Genomic DNA, 19,870 nt, shown 5'->3' with positions numbered 1-19,870 from the left:
TAGTTGTTCATAGTATTCTCTTATGGTTTTTTGTCTTTCTGCTGTATCCGTTGTGATTTCTCCTTTTGCATTTATAGTTTTGTTTGAGTTCTTTCTCTCCTCTTCTTAGTGAGTCTAGCCAGGGATTTGTCAATTTTGTTTACCTTTTCAAAGAACCAGCTCTTAGTTTTATTAATTTTCTCTATTGTTTTTGGAATCTCTATTTTATTGATTTCTTCTTTGATTTTTATAATTTCCTTCCTTCTGCTGACTTTAGGTCTTTTTTGTTCTTCTTTTTCTAATTCGTTTAGGTGGAGGGTTAAGTTGTCAATTTGGGATCTTTCTTCTTTTTTGAGAAAGGCTTGTATCACTATAAATTTCCCTCTGACCACTGCTTTTGCAGCATCCCATAGATTTTGAGAGGTTGTGTCTTCATTATCATTTGTTTCAAGGTATTTTTTAATTTCCTTCTTGATTTCCTCATTGACCCATTGGTTTTTTAGTAGCATGTTGTTTAGTCTCCACGTAGTAGGTTTCTTCTCATTTCTTTTCCCGTGGTTGATTTCTAGTTTCATGGCATTGTGGTCAGAGAAGATACTTGAAATAATTTCTGTGGTCCTAAATTTGTTGAGGTTAGCTTTATGTCCCAGTATGTGGTCGATTCTTGAGAACGTTCCATGTGCACTTGAGAAGAATGTGTATTCTGATTTTTTTGGATGTAGTATCCTGAAGATGGCAATTAAGTCTAACTCTTCTATTGTTTCCTTTAGGATCTCTGTTGCTTTATTGGTTTTCTTTCTAGAGGATCTGTCCATTGGTGTGAGTGAGGTATTAAAGTCTCCTACTATGATTATATTCCCATCAATTTCTTCCTTTATGTATGCACAGGTAATTTTTGTGAATGACTCATCCATTTGCCTCCTAGTAGAAGGCAAAATACCCTAGCTGCATAGGATGGATGCAGAGGATGAACAGGAGAAATGTTTGTAAGCTGGGGGTAAAAGAGTTATGATGAATTCGAAGCAATTGATTTGAAAAAAACCAAGAATATAAATTGTTCCTTACCCCACGGTACTGGCTTTCATTGAAAATCTGAGGTGGCAGGGGATACCCTGTAGCTGGTCGTCTATTTTCAGGTACATTTTCTCTCATCCACTTACGATTCTCTTCATTGGCCGCAATATCTTTTTCTTCAAATCCTATTTTGTTAGCTTCTAAGAAACCAAGCACATCTTGCTGTTTCTTCTTAATCTAGGAAACAAAGGACAAGAAACCATATTGTTGAGCAAATAGTTTTTTCTGTTTTTATTTCTCAAAATCAACAAAAAGTGTTAATGATCTAGCAGAAAGGAATCAGATATTGATCAAGATTTCTGGTTTCACAGAAGATAATAGTTTTCCCTCTTTTTTTTTGTCTTTTTGCCTTTTCTATGGCCACACCTATGGCATATGGAGGTTCCCAGGCTAGGGGTCTAATCGGAGCTGTAGCTGCCAGCCTATACCAGAGCCACAGCAATGCAGGATCTGAGCCACATCTGCAACCTACACCACAGCTCACAGCACCACCGGATCCTTAACCCACTGAGTGAGGTGAGGGATTGAACCCGCAACCTCATGGTTCCTAGTCGGATTCGATAACCACTGAGCCATGACAGGAACTCTGGTTTTCCCTCTTTATTATTTTGTTGTTAATGACGTCTCACAAGAAGATTTAAGAGTTTTCAGCTCACAGATCCTTTTATCAACCTGACTTTTTCTTTTTTTCCATTGAAATTTCCACATCTAACCATGCAGAAGAAAAGCTAGCTGGGTAATATTAATAACCTAAAGTGCAATTAACTCAAAAGTGTGAATAGTGGGAAGGTATGTTTTCTGATTATCTACAAGTCTCTCTTAATTTTCACCCTTGTTGAAAGTCATTCTAAATGACCTGAGTCTACTTTTTTCTTACTAAGCATCATACAGTTAACAGAAATTAATTTTCCTTCATGTTTAGAACAGAAAATAAGAAGATATAAGAGCTAAATGTGTCTATATAATAAGTTCGAAATATACCTGTACCATTCATTGGCCCTTAACTGTGCTGCTAGGGGATCTTAGAGATAATGCACTTATTTTTTTCTCCTAACCATTCCTAGGAGAGAGCAAGAGTAAAATTAACACTTTTTAGTTAGATTTCTCCTCTGATATACATTTCTTTTAGAATTTTAATTCACATATTTACAGTAATTTTCCCAAATTTAAAACTATTAGTAAATATTTCTGAGCTTCAGCACAGAACAATAAATGTTTCTTCATGGAGCTACACTAAAGAACAGAAGCATTGGAAATATAAAATCAAAAGAAACAGTCATCTTAATGGAAATTAAAATGCAAAATAAAAAAACTTTTATACAGTCAGTTCTCTAGATTTACATACACATACAGAGAGGTTGTATTTATGTCCTTCTAACTTGTGATTGTGGGTAATTTTCTCTTTCATCACAAAACCCCAGGAAAAAATATTCAACTTCTCGTATTAGAAACTGGAATCTCTACAGGCTATTTACATCAGAGTACAGAATGATTTTAGTTAAAAATTAGTTACAATCCAGCAAAATGTTCAGCAAGATAATTTTTCTAATAGGAATCTTATTTCCATATTAGCTTATAAAATCAAACTTTAATTCAAAAATAAGTATATATTTTTGAATTTTTAGGATAATCAATCTAAAAGTCAATAATAATCAGCAGTGAAGGAAAGTTCAATTAAATGAGTGGGTTTGAGTCATCATGATACAATGGGGGTGTTCAGTTTGTGTGAAGGGTGTCAAGTAATTCATCCACCATTTGCATATTTATAAATTTAGGTAGATGGCCCATAAATATGGTACTTTTGGGCACTTGGCATTCCAACAGATATTTTTGAATGAATTAAGAGTTATAGATAACATGCTAAATTTTTTACATGGCCCTGAGTGAGTTCCATCTGTCATGTTTGTGTGAGAGACAAAAGACAGAAGACCTTTAGGATAAATGACTTCTTAAGACATTTTTCCCCTTACTGAGTGCCTACTATGTTAGGATTACTATTCACTATGTTCTGAGTTAAGGTGGTGGCCAGGCCTGGTACCACTGGGCATTATAGCCTATCTTTCACTGATATCTTTACCTCTAGCCATCAAATATTTCTCTCATGCTCTGGAGCTGCCTAACAAGTACACGTGTCTCCTAGAGTGTTCTACATCTTCATAAGGCTAAACAGAATGGGCTATAATAACACTTTTTAAAGTAGGTTCTGCCCTGGCAAACATGAACATTTCTCCACCTCTGAATCTTCAGGAGATGTAAAAGAAAAACCTGTTTCCTATCTTGATCATATCTACAAGTCCAAAATTTCATATGTCAAGTTATTTCCAGCAAGAGATCTTTTATATCTAAAGAATTAGTGCCTACAGGTGGCTCTGGCGTAGGCTGGTGGCTACAGCTCTGATTAGACCCCTAGCCTGGGAACCTCCATATGCCGCAAGAGTGGCCCAAGAAATGGCAAAAAAACAAACAAACAAAAAAAAGCCAGTGTGAATGTTTAAATTCCAAACGAAGAACAAAACTTCAATAATCATGCTTCAAATGGGACAATAAGAGTCTTTTTCATGAAAGTATTGACTGACAATAAAACATTTAACCAAGAATTTAACCAAGATAGGATTTTGTCTTGTTTTATAATAAAACCATCACATTTTCTCAGCTGAGACTTTAATGGACATTGAAAGAGTTTCCAACTATTGTGCACTATTGTGTCCAAAAGTGTATTTAATAGCTATTCAGCAATGATTCTTGGGTGTCTCTTAAGTGTGTAGGAAATTTATTAGGTTTAAAATGTCTAAAGAAAAATAGCAGAGATTCCCTCCTAAAATTACAATCTAGTATGAGGGATTAAATACAGACATTAGAATTTTTTATTACAACATGGTATTTATTTATTTATTTAGCTTTTTAGGGCCACACTTGTGGCATATGGTGGTTCCCCGGCTAGGGGTCTAATTGGAGCTACAGCTGCCAGCCAACACCACAGCCACAGCAATGCCAGATCCAAGCCGAGTCTGCAACCTACACTACACCATAGCACATGACAACACTGGATCCTTAACCCACTGAGTGAGGCCAGGGGTCAAACATGCAACCTCATAGGTCCTAATCGGATTTATTTCCACTGCACCATGATGATGGGAACTCTACAACATGGTATTTATACATGAAGCTAAGGGAGTTCCCATTGCGGATCAGCGGGTTACACACCCGATTAGTATCCATGAGAATGTGAGTTTGATTCCTGGCCTCACTCAGTGGGTTAAGGATCTGACATTGCTCTGAGCTGTGGTTTAGGTTGCAGATGTGGCTCGGATCCCACCTTGCTATGACTGTGGTGTAGGCCGGCAGCTGCAGCTCCAATTCGAACCCTAGCCTGGGAACTTCCATATACCACAGATGCGGCTCTGAAAAAGCAAAATTAAATAAATAAATAAATAAATAAATAAGAAGCTAATAAAACCATACAAGATGGTTAGGTGAGAAGGGTCAAGTGAATTACAACACCAATGACTGCAAGGAACTTAGAGAGCAAGTGCTTATTGCTATGAGTAATGCCACTTAGACTAAGATTCATATGACAGCAAAAACGCCACATACTATATCCATCTATATTTCATGCAGTCTATGGTTTTAGTGAAAGCATGATGTACTTAGTAAAGTTTAATATAACTGGCCAACTGTGAAAAATGAGCTTACACATTGCACTAGAACAATGAAGGTACAGTATTACAAAATAAATTTGGAAACTTTCTAAATGGATGCTCATAATTTCTACAACTAAATTCTTACACAAAATTGAAGTCTCTAAATGAATAAACACTTCTATGTGTGCATTTTATCTTTTTAAAAAGGTAATAAAATAAATAAAAAGGTTATAATTTGTGACCCAGAGAAATTACATATATATAGATTCTACAAAGAGAAATTCAGATATATAATTCCCTCCAATTGGTTCTGTTTATTTCAAATGCTACCCCAAAGAAAGGCTACTAATTTGTAGGCAAATAATAAGCTTGTCTTTGCCTAGTCAGTGCCTAAGGATTTAAGAGTGGGGTGAAGGAAGTATAAACAAATAGAATTTAAACCTGTCTTTTTGGTCTTTTAATAATCTACTTACTTGCAAAATACACCCAAAAAGAAAATCAAATCTGAACACCTAGTTAGTCTGTTTGGCACTAGACCACTACAGCACTTCCACTGTGTAGTCATTTGGTAATGAGAGAGATCTGTGTTCATTTTTAAATGAATACTATCATGAGTCCTTAAGCCACTGGCTTCCTACTGCTTAATCTAATGGTACATCCGCAGCAAGAGACTCTTGTTTTTAACTTGCTTGTTTTGCAATATTTAAAAAAATGCTTTGATCACAATCAGCCATGTAAAATTTGTAATTCATATCTTTTTACCAATTAGTCTACAACAAATATAGGTTAATACGAGTATTTAGAATTCTCTTGGTCTCCCCTCTCCACTCCTAGGCTTCCTGGGGTTTGTGTGACAGATGTTCCAAGATGTGGCAGCATAATAGCACAGTTTAAGGTTTGACATTTTACTGCTGCCCCCCCCAAAAAATACTGTTAATACTTTATTTAGTTGCTCTTATACACATTATGTCAAAAGAGATGGTAATTCCCAAGTAATTTCAGAAGTAGAGCCTAGTGTGAAAGGAAGAGAAGATAGATATTTAAATGCTGTTTCTCAAAAACAGCTATGGCTTAAGGTGGTCACAATAAAGAAAGTACAGTAATGCCAAATTCTAGGTTAAAAAAGTTTTTCTTGGAGTTCCCGTCGTGGCGCAGTGGTTAACGAATCCGACTAGGAACCATGAGGTTGCGGGTTTGGTCCCTGCCCTTGCTCAGTGGGTTAACGATCTGGCGTTGCCGTGAGCTGTGGTGTAGGTTGCAGACTTGGCTCGGATCCTGCGTTGCTGTGGCTCTGGCGTAGGCCAGTGGCTACAGCTCCGATTCAACCCCTAGCCTGGGAACCTCCATATGCCGAGGGAGCGGCCCAAGAAATAGCAACAACAACAACAACAACAACAAAAAGACAAAGGCCAAAAAAAAAAAAAAAAAAAAAAGAAATTGTATTAAAAAAAGTTTTTCTTGATTGGTTCTGAATAATCTCAACTATCTAGTCCTTCCTTATCTGGAGCTTTTTCCAGAGTTAGAAGTAATGTTATCTGTTTCCAATTCCTTCAGAGATAGTTTTATGTGTAGACCCAGGTGACTGTGAAATAAGAAGCACTGCCAATACCATCTACCCTAAAATTCAATTATTCTTCTAATGCCTGAAACCCTACCATTACTGATTTATTATTTTGGTCTTCAAAGAAAGGGCAGGGAGTGCGCATGTTTGGAGTGGATGGAGGGACTGCCTAGAGAGTTGCAGGTAAGGAAGACAGTGAAGTTTCTTTGTCTGCCTTAGAACTCTGCCCAGAGTTGTCCCTATATAAATTCTAACAGAGGGTCACACAAAAAAGTGGCAGGAATGGCCCCCCAAGATAATCCCAAGGGGAAATTTCCAAATCTTACTATGTTAGTACTGGGTTAAGCTTTGTATGAGAAAAAAACCTTTAAGGAGAATGGGAGACTAAGACCCATTGAGAGTTTGTTGAGTACCAAATTATTTGTTTGGCTTTGTGGATATATTCCCTGAAATCCTCACAATTCTGTAAGGCTAGTATGATTATCCCCATTTTATGAGAAAGGAAATTGTTGCTTAGATGGGTTAAGAAACCTGTCCAAGGGAAAATGATCTATGAATTGCCTATATCAAATTACATGTCTAGGAGTTCCCGTCATGGAACAGTGGAAACAAGTCTGACTAAGAACCACGAGGTTGCGGGTTTGATCCCTGGCCTTGCTCAGTGGGTAAAGGATCTGGCATTGCCATGAGCTGTGGTGTAGGTTGCAGATGCAGCTTGGATCCAGCATTGCTGTGGCTGTGGTGTAAGCTGGCAGCTGTAGCTCCGATTAGACCCCTAGCCTGGGAACCTCCATACGCCTCAGGTATGGCCCTAAAAAGACCAAAAACAAACAAAACAAAAAACAAAAAAACAAATTACATGTCTAAAGCTATCTGAAGGCAAAGCTTTGTTCTTTTCCTCTATATGGAGTACAGATTGTAATTTCCAATCTAGCTGGGGAGATAAGATTAATATATATGAATGCATTCTTTCTAAAGTATGTGACAGAGAATAGAAAGACAATGAAAGTTGAAATATCTTTTTTTTTTTTTTTTGCTTTTCAGGGCTGCACCTGTGGCATATGGAGTTTCCCAGGCTAGGGGTCAAATTGGAGCTGTAGCCACTGGCCTACACCACAGCCACAGAAATGCCAGATCCAAGCCGCATCTGCAAACTACACCACAGATCATGGCAACACAGGATCCTTAACCCACTGAGTGAGGCCAGGGATTAAACCTGTGTCCTCATGGATCCTAGTCAGATTCATTTCCACTGTTCCATAATGGGAACTCCAAGAGATATGTTTTCTTCCAAATAGCCTTATTTAGTGAATTTGATTTCCTAGTTATGGTTTCTTTCCCCTTGACCTGTCTAAATTGACCCTAAAGAATTCCTAAGCCCATCAATTTGTGGGCTTGCTTGCACATAGGCAGCTTGCCCACAGGAGAACTAAATGGAATATCATGAGGCCTCTTGTTTCTTGTTGACTGTACTGAGAATGCTGCCCCCTTTGTCAAAAACTCAGTCACTTAATGTTTCTGAGTAAGCAAAGTTGGTGTGGTGGGTATATTTCTGTACTTTAAACTTACAAACAAACAGACAAGAAAGTGCAAGAGCATCAGATCTCCCCCCATTCTTTATTTTTTAAAAGTAAGCAACATACCTATCTCTTAAAAAAAGTGTAACAAACTTTTCAAAAAGCAAAATGATCTGAATACAAATGCACTACTTATTTGGAAGTAAAATCAAGCTTTAACTGAAATCAGTAAAAGACAGAGGAACTAAAGTTCCTTGACTCTGGTAAAGAGAACGGACAGAGAAAACTTCCAGATAAGAAAGGGCTTATAGATGAGATTACTCAGAACTGAAATTTCATTTGACTAGAAAATGAGCATGATTTTACTTTCACCTCTTGCAAGTGAACTTCATTCCCACATAGTTTATCAGATGTACATGCTGAGAGATGTGTTAGCAGATCAATAATCAATAGACAAGTTTGGCCAAAGCCACAGAATCAAAACATATACTATAACCCTACTGATGCTACACTGGCTCCCTGTGGCTAATTTCAACCCAACCTTCTACTGCTTAACTTTCAAGGTTCTGCATAATATTCTATCTACCTCTCTAAAAGTATGCATCTCCCCACCACTCCATATCAGATCAAACTGGATTTATTCTTCTCTGAATTTCTTGTGCCCAAGAAAGTGCTTTTGCTCTTTGTTCCCTTCAACTGCAAGTCTCGTTTCTCTCCATTGATGCAATTCTAACGTATACATCCAGGTTCATTCCCTCTGTGAACCCCTTGGTGGCAACTCCAGCCTTCTCCCTCTGACCTATCACCCAGTTTGGTGGTTAATATGACCCAGTTTGGAGCTTAATCAAATAGTACCAATGCTTGATAATCTTTTCACATGTCAAAAATCTCATGTCTTCATTTAGGTAGCTGATAAGCCACCTGAAGGTAGGGGACATGACTTTTGCTTTTGCTTCCCTACATTGTGTCTGGATCTGGCCAGATGCAAAGTAGATACTCAATACTGATTGATGTAACAACTTCAAATTCAACACCCCCAAAATGCTTTTGTTTACTTTTTAATTTTAATCAACTTTAATTCTGGAATAAATTTATATTTACTGAAAATTTGAAGATATAATACAGAGAGTTCCCATATAGCTCTCACTCTGTTTCCCCTATTGTAACACTGTATCTTACAGTGGAACAATTGTCACAGTTAAGAATCCAACACCAGCACATTGGTACAGTACTATTAGCTAAACTCCAAAACAAGTGGATTTCACCAGTTTTTCCACTAATGTCTTTTTTTGTTTGTTTGTTTCAAGATCACTTTCAGGATACCACATTACATTTAGTCATGTCTCCTTAGCCTCCTCTGCCCTGTGACAGTTTCTCTGACTTTTCTTATTTCCCATGATCTTGACAGTTTAGAGGAGTACTGGCCAGGCATTTTGTAAATGCGCCTTAATTCAGGTTTGGCAGATTTTTTTTTTTTTTTGTCTTTTGTCTTTTAAGGGCCGCACCCATGGCATATGGAGTTCCCAGGCTAGGGGTGGAATCGGAGCTGTAGCTGCCGGCCAACACCACAGACGCAGGCAACATGGGGTCTGAGCCACATCTGCAACCTACACTACAGCTCACTGCAATGCCGGATCCTTAACCCACTAAGAGAAGCAAGGGATCGAACCCACAACCTCATGGTTACTAGTCAGGTTCGTTAACCACTGAGCCACAATGGGAACTCCACAGATTTTTTTTGATAACTGGATTTCCACACTCATGTTTTGGAAGCAAGTCAATAAATCAATTGTACAACAATAAATCTGGGAAAAATAACTCCTGCTGTATAAAGCAAGAAAAGCTCTCTTTTTAAAACTCTTATAGCATACTGGGAACCTGATAATACTTTCTAGAAAAGTTTGAGAAAATCAGGTAGCTATAATCAGCAACCTCTGAAAGCTTAAACAATAAGATCCTGCTGTATAGCACAGGGAACTATATCTAATCACTTGTGATGGAACATGATGGTAATAAAACATTTTTTAAAAAATGAGAGCTTATTCTAAAGTAATAATCAGTCTTTGAAGCTAACTGGGATGGATTTCTCATAGATTAAATGTTATCTGGAAATGTCTTCAAAAGAAATTCCCTAGATTAAATATCTATGATTAGATTAGATTGATGGGTTCTCAAAAATAGATTGTAGAAAATGTCATTTATTAGTGGGTTTTAGTTATGTTTTAGCCACTGTTTTCAATATTAGATATTTCTCACACCCTTGAAGTATTAATGACTGTGAAATGTACAATATGACAATATAAATTCCAAACTAGTATTTAAGTGCCTGAAGATACTGTTGGTGATTACTAGTGGCACACAGAATCTTGCTCATTCACAGTTAGCAAAGTAAGTCTTTCTTCTCCAAATTACCACTTGTAAATCAAAGAAAAAAGCTGATAAGAGAAGTTCCCATTGTGATGCAGTGGAAACAAATCCAACTAGTATCCATGAGGATGCAGGTTGGATCCCTGGCCTTGCTCAGTGGGTTAAGTATTTGGTGTTGCCATGAGTGGCAGTGTAGGTCACAGACATGGCTTGGATCTGGCATTGCTGTGGCTATGGTATAGGCCAGCAACTGTAGCTCTGATTTGACCCCTAGACTAGGAACTTCCATATGCCACAGGTGCAGCCCTAAAAAACAAAAACAAACAAAATGCTGATTAAAAAATACAGCCCTTAGAAGTCTCCAAAGCCAAGTAGCACCTCACTGCCAGCACATTCAATGGTAGGGAAATAGCTGCTGCTCTTAGCAAAGCGTAGAAGAATTAAAACTCAAAAGTTCCAGAAGATTTAGAGCTTCTGGACTCACAGAAGCTCTGGGTTCACTGAGCATAGAGAGACACTTTGGAGTATGAAAAGGTACTCAGTAATTATTCCCAAATTCATGAGAATTTCAGGTTGTGGCTGTGTTCAGACAAGACTGGGAGACAGATACTGTCTTCTTCTGGGTTTTTTTTGTTTTTTTTGTTTTTGTTTGTTTGTTTGTTTTTGTCTTTTCTAGGGCTGCTCCCATGGCATATAGAGGTTCCCAGGCTAGGGGTCTAATCAGAGCTGTAGCCACCGGCCTACACCAGAGCCACAGCAACGTGGGATCCAAGCCACGTCTGTGACTTACACCACGGCTCACGGCAACGCTGGATGGTTAACCCACTGAGCAAGGCCAGAGATCAAACCCGCAATCTCATGGTTCCTAGTCAGATTCGATAACCACTGCACCATGATGGGAACTCTGATACTGTCTTCTTCTTATTCATTCCAATTACAACTACCAGTTATAGAAGGCCAATTAAGGGACGATTTCTAAAATAGGTATTTTAATATGTTACTTCATTTAATAGTCATAATGGCCTTGGAAAACAGATATCATTACCTCCATTTTACAGATTAGAATACTGAGGCTGAAAGAGGCTATGTAAATTTACCCAAAGTCACATAGTTAGTGGGTGGCAGGATTGGCATTCAAACCTATGTCACTAGCTCCAAAGCTTAAGTTTGTTCCAATACATTCCCCTGTCTAGCTTCAAGATATTTTTTAAAGAATTTTTTCTTTGGAGTTCCTGTCATGGCTAAGCGGTTAACAAACCCTACTAGTAACCATGAGGTTGCAGGTTTGATCCCTGGTCTTGCTCAGTGGGTTAATGATCCGGCATTGCTGTGAGCTGTGGTGTAGGTCACAGAAGCAGCTCAGATCCTGCATTGCTATGGCTGTGGTATAAGCTTGCGGCTACAGTTCCGATTTGAACTCTAGCCTGAGAACCTCCACATGCCACACGTGCAGCCCTAAAAGACAAAAAAAAAAAAGAAATTTTTTCTTAAGAGATTATTACACAGGATTGATAAGCTCTTACAAAGAGTAATACCACTTTTTGATGTGTTTTTACTACATAATTTAATTATAAATTCTACTTACCACTTACCACACCATGCTTTGTTCCCATTATCATCCAAATGAGCATGAAAACAAATAAATCAATCTTCACATTATTATAAATAAAAAGTGACTGGAATATTCTATCCCAACTCTAGGATCCTCTGATGCTTGGAAAGGATTAGTGTCAGACCCCTGCCTAGCTATTGTTAGAGGTTAACATTCAATCAAGAATGCAGTTCATTAGAGGAAAACCTGGGCCAAACCCTCTCCGACATAAACCACAGCAATATCTTCTCAGATCCACCTCCTAAAGTAATGACAATAAAATCAAAAATAAAAAAAATGGAACTTAATTAAACTTAAAAGTTTCTGCACAGCAAAGGAAATCCTAAACAAAATGAAAAGACAACCCACAGAATGGGAGAAAATATTTGCAAACGAAGCAACTGACAAGGGATTAATCTCCAAAATTTATAAACACCTTCTGCAGCTCCATACCAAAAAAATAAACAACCCCATCAAAAAGTGGGCAGAAGATCTAAACAGACAATTCTCCAAAGAAGACATACAGATGGCCAACACACACATGAAAAGATGTTCAACATCACTCATTATTAGAGACATGCAAATCAAAACCACTCTGAGGTACCACCTTACACCAGCCAGAATGGCCATCATCCAAAAGTCTACAAACAAGAAGTGCTAGAGAGGGTGTGGAGAAAAGGGAACACTATCACACTGTTGGTGGGACTGTAAATTGGTGCAACCACTGTGGAAAACAGTATGGAGATTCCTCCAAAAACTAAAAATAGAACTACCATTTGACCCAGCAATCCCACTCCTGGGCATCTATCCAGAGAAAACCATGACTCGAAAAGATACAGGTGCTCCAATATTCATTGCAACAGCCAAGGCACGGAAACAACCTAAATGTCCATCAACAAAGGAATGGATAAAGAAGATGTGATACATATACACAATGGAATATTAGCCAATAAAAGGAAAGAAATAATGGCATGTGCAGCAACATGGATGGACCTAGAAATTATCATGCTGAGTGAGGTCCATCAGATGGTGAGAAACCAACATCAAATTTTATCACATACATGTGGAATCTAAAAAAAGGAAAGAATGAACTTCTTTGCAGAACAGATACTGACTCACAGACTTTGAAAAACGTATGGTTTCCAAATGAGACAGGTTGGGGGGTGGGGGATGCACTGGGGGTTTGGGATGGAAATGCTATAGTTTGGTTGTGATGATCGTTGTACAACTATAAATGTAATAAAATTAATTAAGTAATAAAAGCATAATAAATAAATAAATAAAGGAATGCAGTTCATGGGTGGCCAAGATGGCAGAGCAGGTAGACCCTGAGCTCATGGCCTCCTTCAGGAGTACCAAAATTACAACTATTTACAGAGCAACTATCAATGAGAACAACCTGAAGACTTGCATAAAATATCTTCTACAACTAAAGATGTAAAGAAGAAACCACAGAGATGGGTAGGAGAGTGGATACAAAGTATAGTCAAGACCCACACCCCCAGAGATGTCGCCCACAAAAGGAGGATAATTACAGTTACAAAGGTTGTTTCCAAGGAATGAGGGGTTTGAGACATACAATGGGCTTCTTAGCATAGGGGTTCTGCACTAAGAACTCCTAGAACATTTGGCTTTGATGGTCAGTGGGGCTTATTTTTGGAAGAGCCAGAATGCTGTGGGAAAGAGATTCCAGTCTTTAAATGTGCACCCAGAACTTCACATACTCCAAGAAAAAGGGTAGCCTTTTTCTGAGAGGAGCCTGGGTCAGACCCATTTTCTGATCTTGAAGAGTCTCATGGAGAAGCAGGAGGCAACTGGGACTCACCCTGGGGGCACAGATGCTCAAAGCAGACATCTTGGGAGGCTCATTATACTCCAAAGACACTGGTGCTGGTAAATGCCATTTTGGAATCCTCCCTCTAGCTTCTTAGCACAAGGAATCTGACTCTGCCCAGTAGTGGTTGTTATAAGTCCTAGGATACCTCAGGCCAAGCAGCTAGTCTGATAAGGGCCTAGACCCACCTACCAGCTGCAGTAGGACCCCCTGAGTAAACAGCCACCCCAGGACCCAGCTATACCCACTAACAAGCCCTGGACCTGTCCCTACCCACCAGCAGGACAAACCAGATCCAGGATCTCTGGCTGCCAAAGCTAGCCACTCACTGACCTGGCCCTGCCCACCAGCACTGAACTCCTAGAGCTGTGACGACAGTTATGCCAGAACCCAGCCTTACCCACTATAGCCAGCAGCCTCAACACTAGGCAGGGCCAGATAATGACCAGACCAGAAGACAGCCCTGCCTAGTAACGCATCCACAGTAGTTAACTTGCCACAACAGAAGGGTCCATACAGTCAACAAAAGAGGACATCCCAAGAGCATATATATCTAGTGGCCAGATGGGACTGTGTTGCTGGGTCCCAAAGGATATTAACAAAAGACCACTTCTCCAAGGCTGGAAAACATTACCAACTTACCAAATACAGAGAAATAAAAACAGAAAAAGGAGTTGACAGAGAAACATATACCAAATGAAGAAACAGTATATAACCCCATAAGAAGAATTAAGTGGACTGGTGATAAGCAATCTATCCAATAAGAGTTCAAAGTAATGACTGAAAAAATGCTTAAAAAGTTAGTAGAAGAATGGACAAATACAGTGAGAAGTGATAAGTTTCTAACAAAGAGTTAGAAAAGAATCAAATGGACCTGAAAGATATGATAACTGAGATAAAAATACACTAGAAGATGAGCTCTAACAGTTTTCTGGTAGAGTCTTTAGGATTCTCTTGGTATAGTATCATGTCATCTGCAAATAGGGATAGTTTTACTTCTTCGTTTCCAATTTGGAGTCCTTTTATTTCTTTTACTTCTCTGATTGCTGTGGCTAGGACTTCCAGAACTATGTTGAAGAGTAGTGGTGAGAGCAGACATCTAAACTGTTAGAGCTCATCTATGAATTTGGCAAAGTCACATGATACAAAATTAATACACAGAAATCAACAGCATTTCTATACACTAACAATGAAAGAGCAGAAAAGGAAATTAGGGAAGCAATCCCGTTTACCATCACATCCAAAAGAATAAAATTCCTAGGAGTAAACCTACCTAAAGAGACAAAAGACCTGTACTCTGAAAACTATATGCCATTGATGAAAGAAATCAAAGATGACACAAATAGATGGAAAGATATACCATGCTCATGGATTAGAAGAGCTAATATTATCAAAATGACTATACTACCTAAGGCAATCTACAGATTCAATGCAATCCCTATCAAATTACCAAGGACATTTTTCACAGAACTAGATCAAAATATTTTAAAGTTTGTTTCAAAGCACAAAAGACCAGAATAGCCAAAGACATCCTGAAAAAGAAAAATGGAGCTGGAGGAATCAGGCTCCCGGACTTCACACTATACTACAAAGCAATAGTCATCAAAACCATATGGTACTGGCACAAAGACAGACATACAGATGAGTGGAACAGGATAGAAAGCCCAGAATTCAACCCACACACCTACAGCCAACTCATCTATGACAAAGGCGGCAAGAAGATACAATGAAGAAAGGACAGCTTGTTCAATAAGTGGTGCTGGGAAAACTGGACAGCCACATGGAAAAGAATGAACGTAGAACACTCCCTAACACCATACATGATAATAAACCCCAAATGGATGAAAGACCTAGATATAAGACCAGACACTCTAAAACTCTTAGAGGAAAACATAGGCCAAACACTCGCTGACATAAGCAACAGCAACATCTTCTCAGATCCACCTCTCAGAGTATTTACAACAAAAAAAAAAATAAACAAATGGGACCTAATCAAACTTCAAAGTTTCTGCACAGCAAAGGAAACCCTAAACAACACAAAAAGACAACCCACAGAATGGGAGAACATCTTTGCAAGTGAATCCACTGACAAGGGATTAATCTCCAAAATTTATAAACAACTTCTGCAGTTTCATACCAAAAAAACAAACAAGTCTATCAAAAAATGGGCAGAAGATCTAAACAGACAGTTCTCCAAAGAAGACATACAGATGGCCAACACACAAATGAAAAGATGTTCAACATCACTCGTTATTAGAGACATGCAAATCAAAACCACTCTGAGGTACCACCTTACACCAGCCAGAATGGCCATCATCCAAAAGTCTACAAACAAGAAGTGCTAGAGAGGGTGTGGAGAAAAAGGAACCCTAGTACACTGTTGGTGATTATAAATTGGTGCAACCACCATGGAAAGCAGTATGGAGATTCCTCAGAAACCTAAACGTAGAACTACCATTTGATCCAGCAACCCCACTCCTGGGCATCTATCCAGAGAAAACCATGACTCGCAAAGACACATGTACTCCGATGTTCATTGCAGCACTCTTTACAATAGCCAAGACATGGAAACAACCTAAATGTCCATTGACAGAGGAATGTATCAAGAAGAAGTGGTACATACACCCAATGGAATATTACTCAGCCAGTAAAAAGAATGAAATACCAGCATTTTTCACAACATGGATGGACCTAGAAACTATCATGCTAAGTGAAGTCAGCCATACAATGAAACACCATCAAATGCTTTCACTGACATGTGGAATCTGAAAAAAGGACAGACTGAACTTCTTTGCAGAACAGATGCTGACTCACAGACATTGAAAAACTTACGGTCTCCAGAGGAGACAGTTTGGGGTGTGGGGGGTTGTGCTTGGGCTGTGGGATGGAAATCCTGTGAAATCAGATTGTTATGATCATTATACAACTACAGATGTGATAAATTCGAGTAATAAAAAAATAAAAATTAAAAAAAATACGCTAGAAGAAATCAATATAGATTACATGATACAGACGAAAAAATCAGCAAGAAGAGTAAGAGAAGAGTAGTAGAAATCCATCAAGCTAAAGAGAAAAAAGAAAAAAAAAATTAAATGATGACAGTTTAAAAGATCTCTGGGGAGTTCCTGTCATGGCGCAGCGGAAATGAATCTGACTAGGAAACATGAAATTGCAGGTTTGATCCCTGGCCTTCTCAATGGGTTAAGGATCTGGTGCTGCTGTGAGCTATGGTGTCAGTCACAGGTGCGGCTGGGATCTGATGTTGCTGTGGCTGGGCCATAGGCTGGCAGCTATAACTCCAATCGGACCCCTAGCCCAGGAACCTCCATATCCTGCTGGTATAGCCCTAAAAAAACAAAACAAAACACTAGAAATAGAGCTACCATATAATCCAGCAATCCCACTCCTGGGGATACATCTGGAAAAGATGAAAATGATAATTTGGGAGTTCCCATCATGGCTTACCAGAAATGAATCTGACTAGCATCCATGAGGACACGGGTTCGACCACTGGCCTTGCTTAGTGGGTTAAGGATTTGGCGTTGCTGTGAACTGTGGTATAGTTTGCAGACATGGCTTGGATCTGGCATTGCTGTGGCTGTGGCTGTGGCCAGCAGCTATGGCTCTGATTCGACCCCTAGCTTGGAAACCTCCATATGCCGCAGGTGCAGCCCTAAAAAGCAAAAGATAAAATAAAATAAAATAAAATAAAATAAAATAAAATAAAATAAATATAACAATTCTGGGAAAACATCCGAAATACCAACATTGGAGTTCCCATCATGGCTCAGTGGTTAACAAACCCAACTAGTATCCATGAGGATGCAGGTTCGATCCCTGTCCTCACTCAGTGGGTTAAGGAGCCATGGTGTAGGTCACAGATGTGGCTCGGATCCCATGTTGCTGAGGCTGTGGTGTAGGCCAGCAGCTATAGCTCTTATTCGACCCCTAGCCTGGGAACCCCCATATGCTGCAGGTGTGGTCCTAAATAGACAAAAGACCAAAAAAAAAAAAAAAACACTCACATTTATAGTGGTTCTATAACAATATAGAAAGGGGACAGATAATATAACTGAAAACAAAATAGCTTAAAAAAATTCCCTAACCTATGGGGGGAAAAAAAAAAGACATTCAGGTCCAGAAAGCATATAGAATCCCCCAAAAGATCAAGCCAAAGAGGACCACACCAAGAAACACTGTAATTAAAATGACAAAAACAGAGAATATTGAAACAGCAAAGGCAAAGCAACTAGTTAAGCACAACACCCACAAGGCTATCAGCTGAAACTCTGCTGGGTAGAAGAAGTGGCACGATACATTTAAAGTGATGAAATATACCTTAAAACCAAACATACTCTTGCCAGCAAGGTTATCATTCAGACTTGAAATAGAGATAAAGATTTTTATAGACAAAACAAGAGCTAAAGGAGTTCAGCACTACAAAACCAGTTTTACAAGATATGTAAAGAGATCCCTCTAAGCTGAAAAGGAAAGGTCACAACTAAAATATAAAAATTACAAAAGGAGGGAGTTCATGTCATGGCGCAGTGGTTAATGAATCTGACTGGGAACCATGAGGTTGCAGGTTCGATCCCTGGCCTTGCTCAGTGGGTTAAGGATCCAGCATTGCCGTGAGCTGTGGTGTATGTCGCAGACGTAGCTCAGATCCCGCATTGCCATGGCTCTGGCGTAGGCTGACAGCTACAGCTCTGATTAGACCCCTAGCCTGGAAACCTCCATATGCCACAGGAGCAGCCCAAGAAAAGGCAAAAAGACAAAAAAAAAAAATGCAAAAGGAAAAATGTCATTGACAAAGGCAAACACACAGTTAAGAGAGTATATCAGCCGCTTATAAAGCTAGTAGGAAAGTTAAAAGACAAAGGTAGTAAAATCATCTATATCCAAAATAAGTAGTTAAGGGATATAAAAAACAAAAAGATGTAAAATATGATGTCAAAAACACTAAACTTTGAGGGGAGGAGAGTTAAATGCTAAATAAATCATAAAACCACATGGAAGAGAGCAAAGGAAGAAAAAGGAACAAAAAAGTGCCTCAAAAAAACAATGCAAAAACAATAAATAAAATGATGATAAGTACATACCTAATTCAAAAATTAATTTAAATGTAAATGGACTAATGCTCCAATCAAAAGACACAGAGTGGCTGAATGGATACAAGAACAAGACTCACATACATGTGGCCTACAAGAGACTCACTTTAGCTCTAAAGACACAGGGAGACTAAACATGAGAAGATGGAAAAAGGTATTCCATGTAAATTAAAGCAAAAAGCCAGGGTAGCAACACTTACATCAGACATATTCAACCTTATTTATTTATTTATTTGGGCTATAAACCATGGTGTATTCACACAATGAAAAACTACAACCATTGGAAACAATGATATGTAATATAGATATGCTCTTATAAAAACATGCCTAAGAGACAAAGCTAAGTGAAGAAGCAAATTGCAAAATGTATTATTACATTGTAATAAAAATAAAGATAATTACAACAAAAATATGAAACATTAATATATATTCAAGGAAAAGAAGGTGTAGAAAAATACTCAAAGGATCATAAGAGATTGTGAAGCACAATTATACACTAATAGAATGAACAACCTATAAAAATGGACAAATTCCTAGAAATGTATAATCTCCCAAGACTGAATCAGGAAGAAAAAGCAAATATGAACAGATAGATTATCAGTGATGAAGCTGAATCAATAATAATTTTAAAAATCTCTCAATAAATAAAAGTACAGGGCAAGATGACTTCACAAGTGAATTCTACCAAATATATATAGAGTTAAAACCTATCCTCCTCAAATTATTCCAAAACCCTTCAGAGGAAGGAATGCTTCCAAACTCATTCTATGAGGCCAACATTACCCTGATATTAAAGATATCACCAAAAAAAAAGATAATTATAGGTCAATGTCACTGATGAACATAGATACAAATATCCTCAACAAAATATCAGCAAATTGAATTCAACAATATATTAAAAGGATCATACACTATGATCAGGTGGTATTTATACTAGGGATCCAAATATGGTTCAATATCCACATATCTATGTGATGCACCACATTAAACAAACTGAAGAATAAAAATATCATCTCAATAGATGCAGAAAAGCCTTTGACAAAATTCAACATCCATTTATGATAAAAGCTCTCAACAAAGTAGGTGTAGAGGAAACATAATTCAACATAGGAAAGGCCATATATGATAAACCCACAGCTAATATCATACTCAGAGGTGAAAACCTGAAAGCATTTCCTCTTAAATCAGGAAGAAA

General features: G+C 38.3%; 1 protein-coding gene across 2 annotated transcripts in view; it reads right to left on the bottom strand.

Annotated features, from left to right (window-relative positions):
• SH3BGRL (SH3 domain binding glutamate rich protein like) overlaps positions 1-19,870 on the bottom strand; it is a 91,134-nt gene that overhangs the window by 21,860 nt on the left and 49,404 nt on the right. For both annotated transcript variants that reach the window (XM_021080702.2, XM_021080701.2), the window contains exon 2: positions 1,045-1,230. In XM_021080702.2, the coding sequence (XP_020936361.1) occupies positions 1,045-1,230 (186 nt within the window). The remainder of the gene's footprint in view (positions 1-1,044; positions 1,231-19,870) is intronic.

Source organism: Sus scrofa, chromosome X, assembly GCF_054392235.1.
Source record: "Sus scrofa isolate SSC_HxYL_T2T_F1_AM1 chromosome X, Sscrofa_HxYL_maternal_Yorkshire_Landrace_v2.0, whole genome shotgun sequence".
In the NCBI taxonomy this organism is placed as follows: domain Eukaryota; kingdom Metazoa; phylum Chordata; class Mammalia; order Artiodactyla; family Suidae; genus Sus; species Sus scrofa.
Note: the sequence above shows the minus strand (reverse complement) of the source record. Positions and strands in the feature narration are given on the sequence as shown.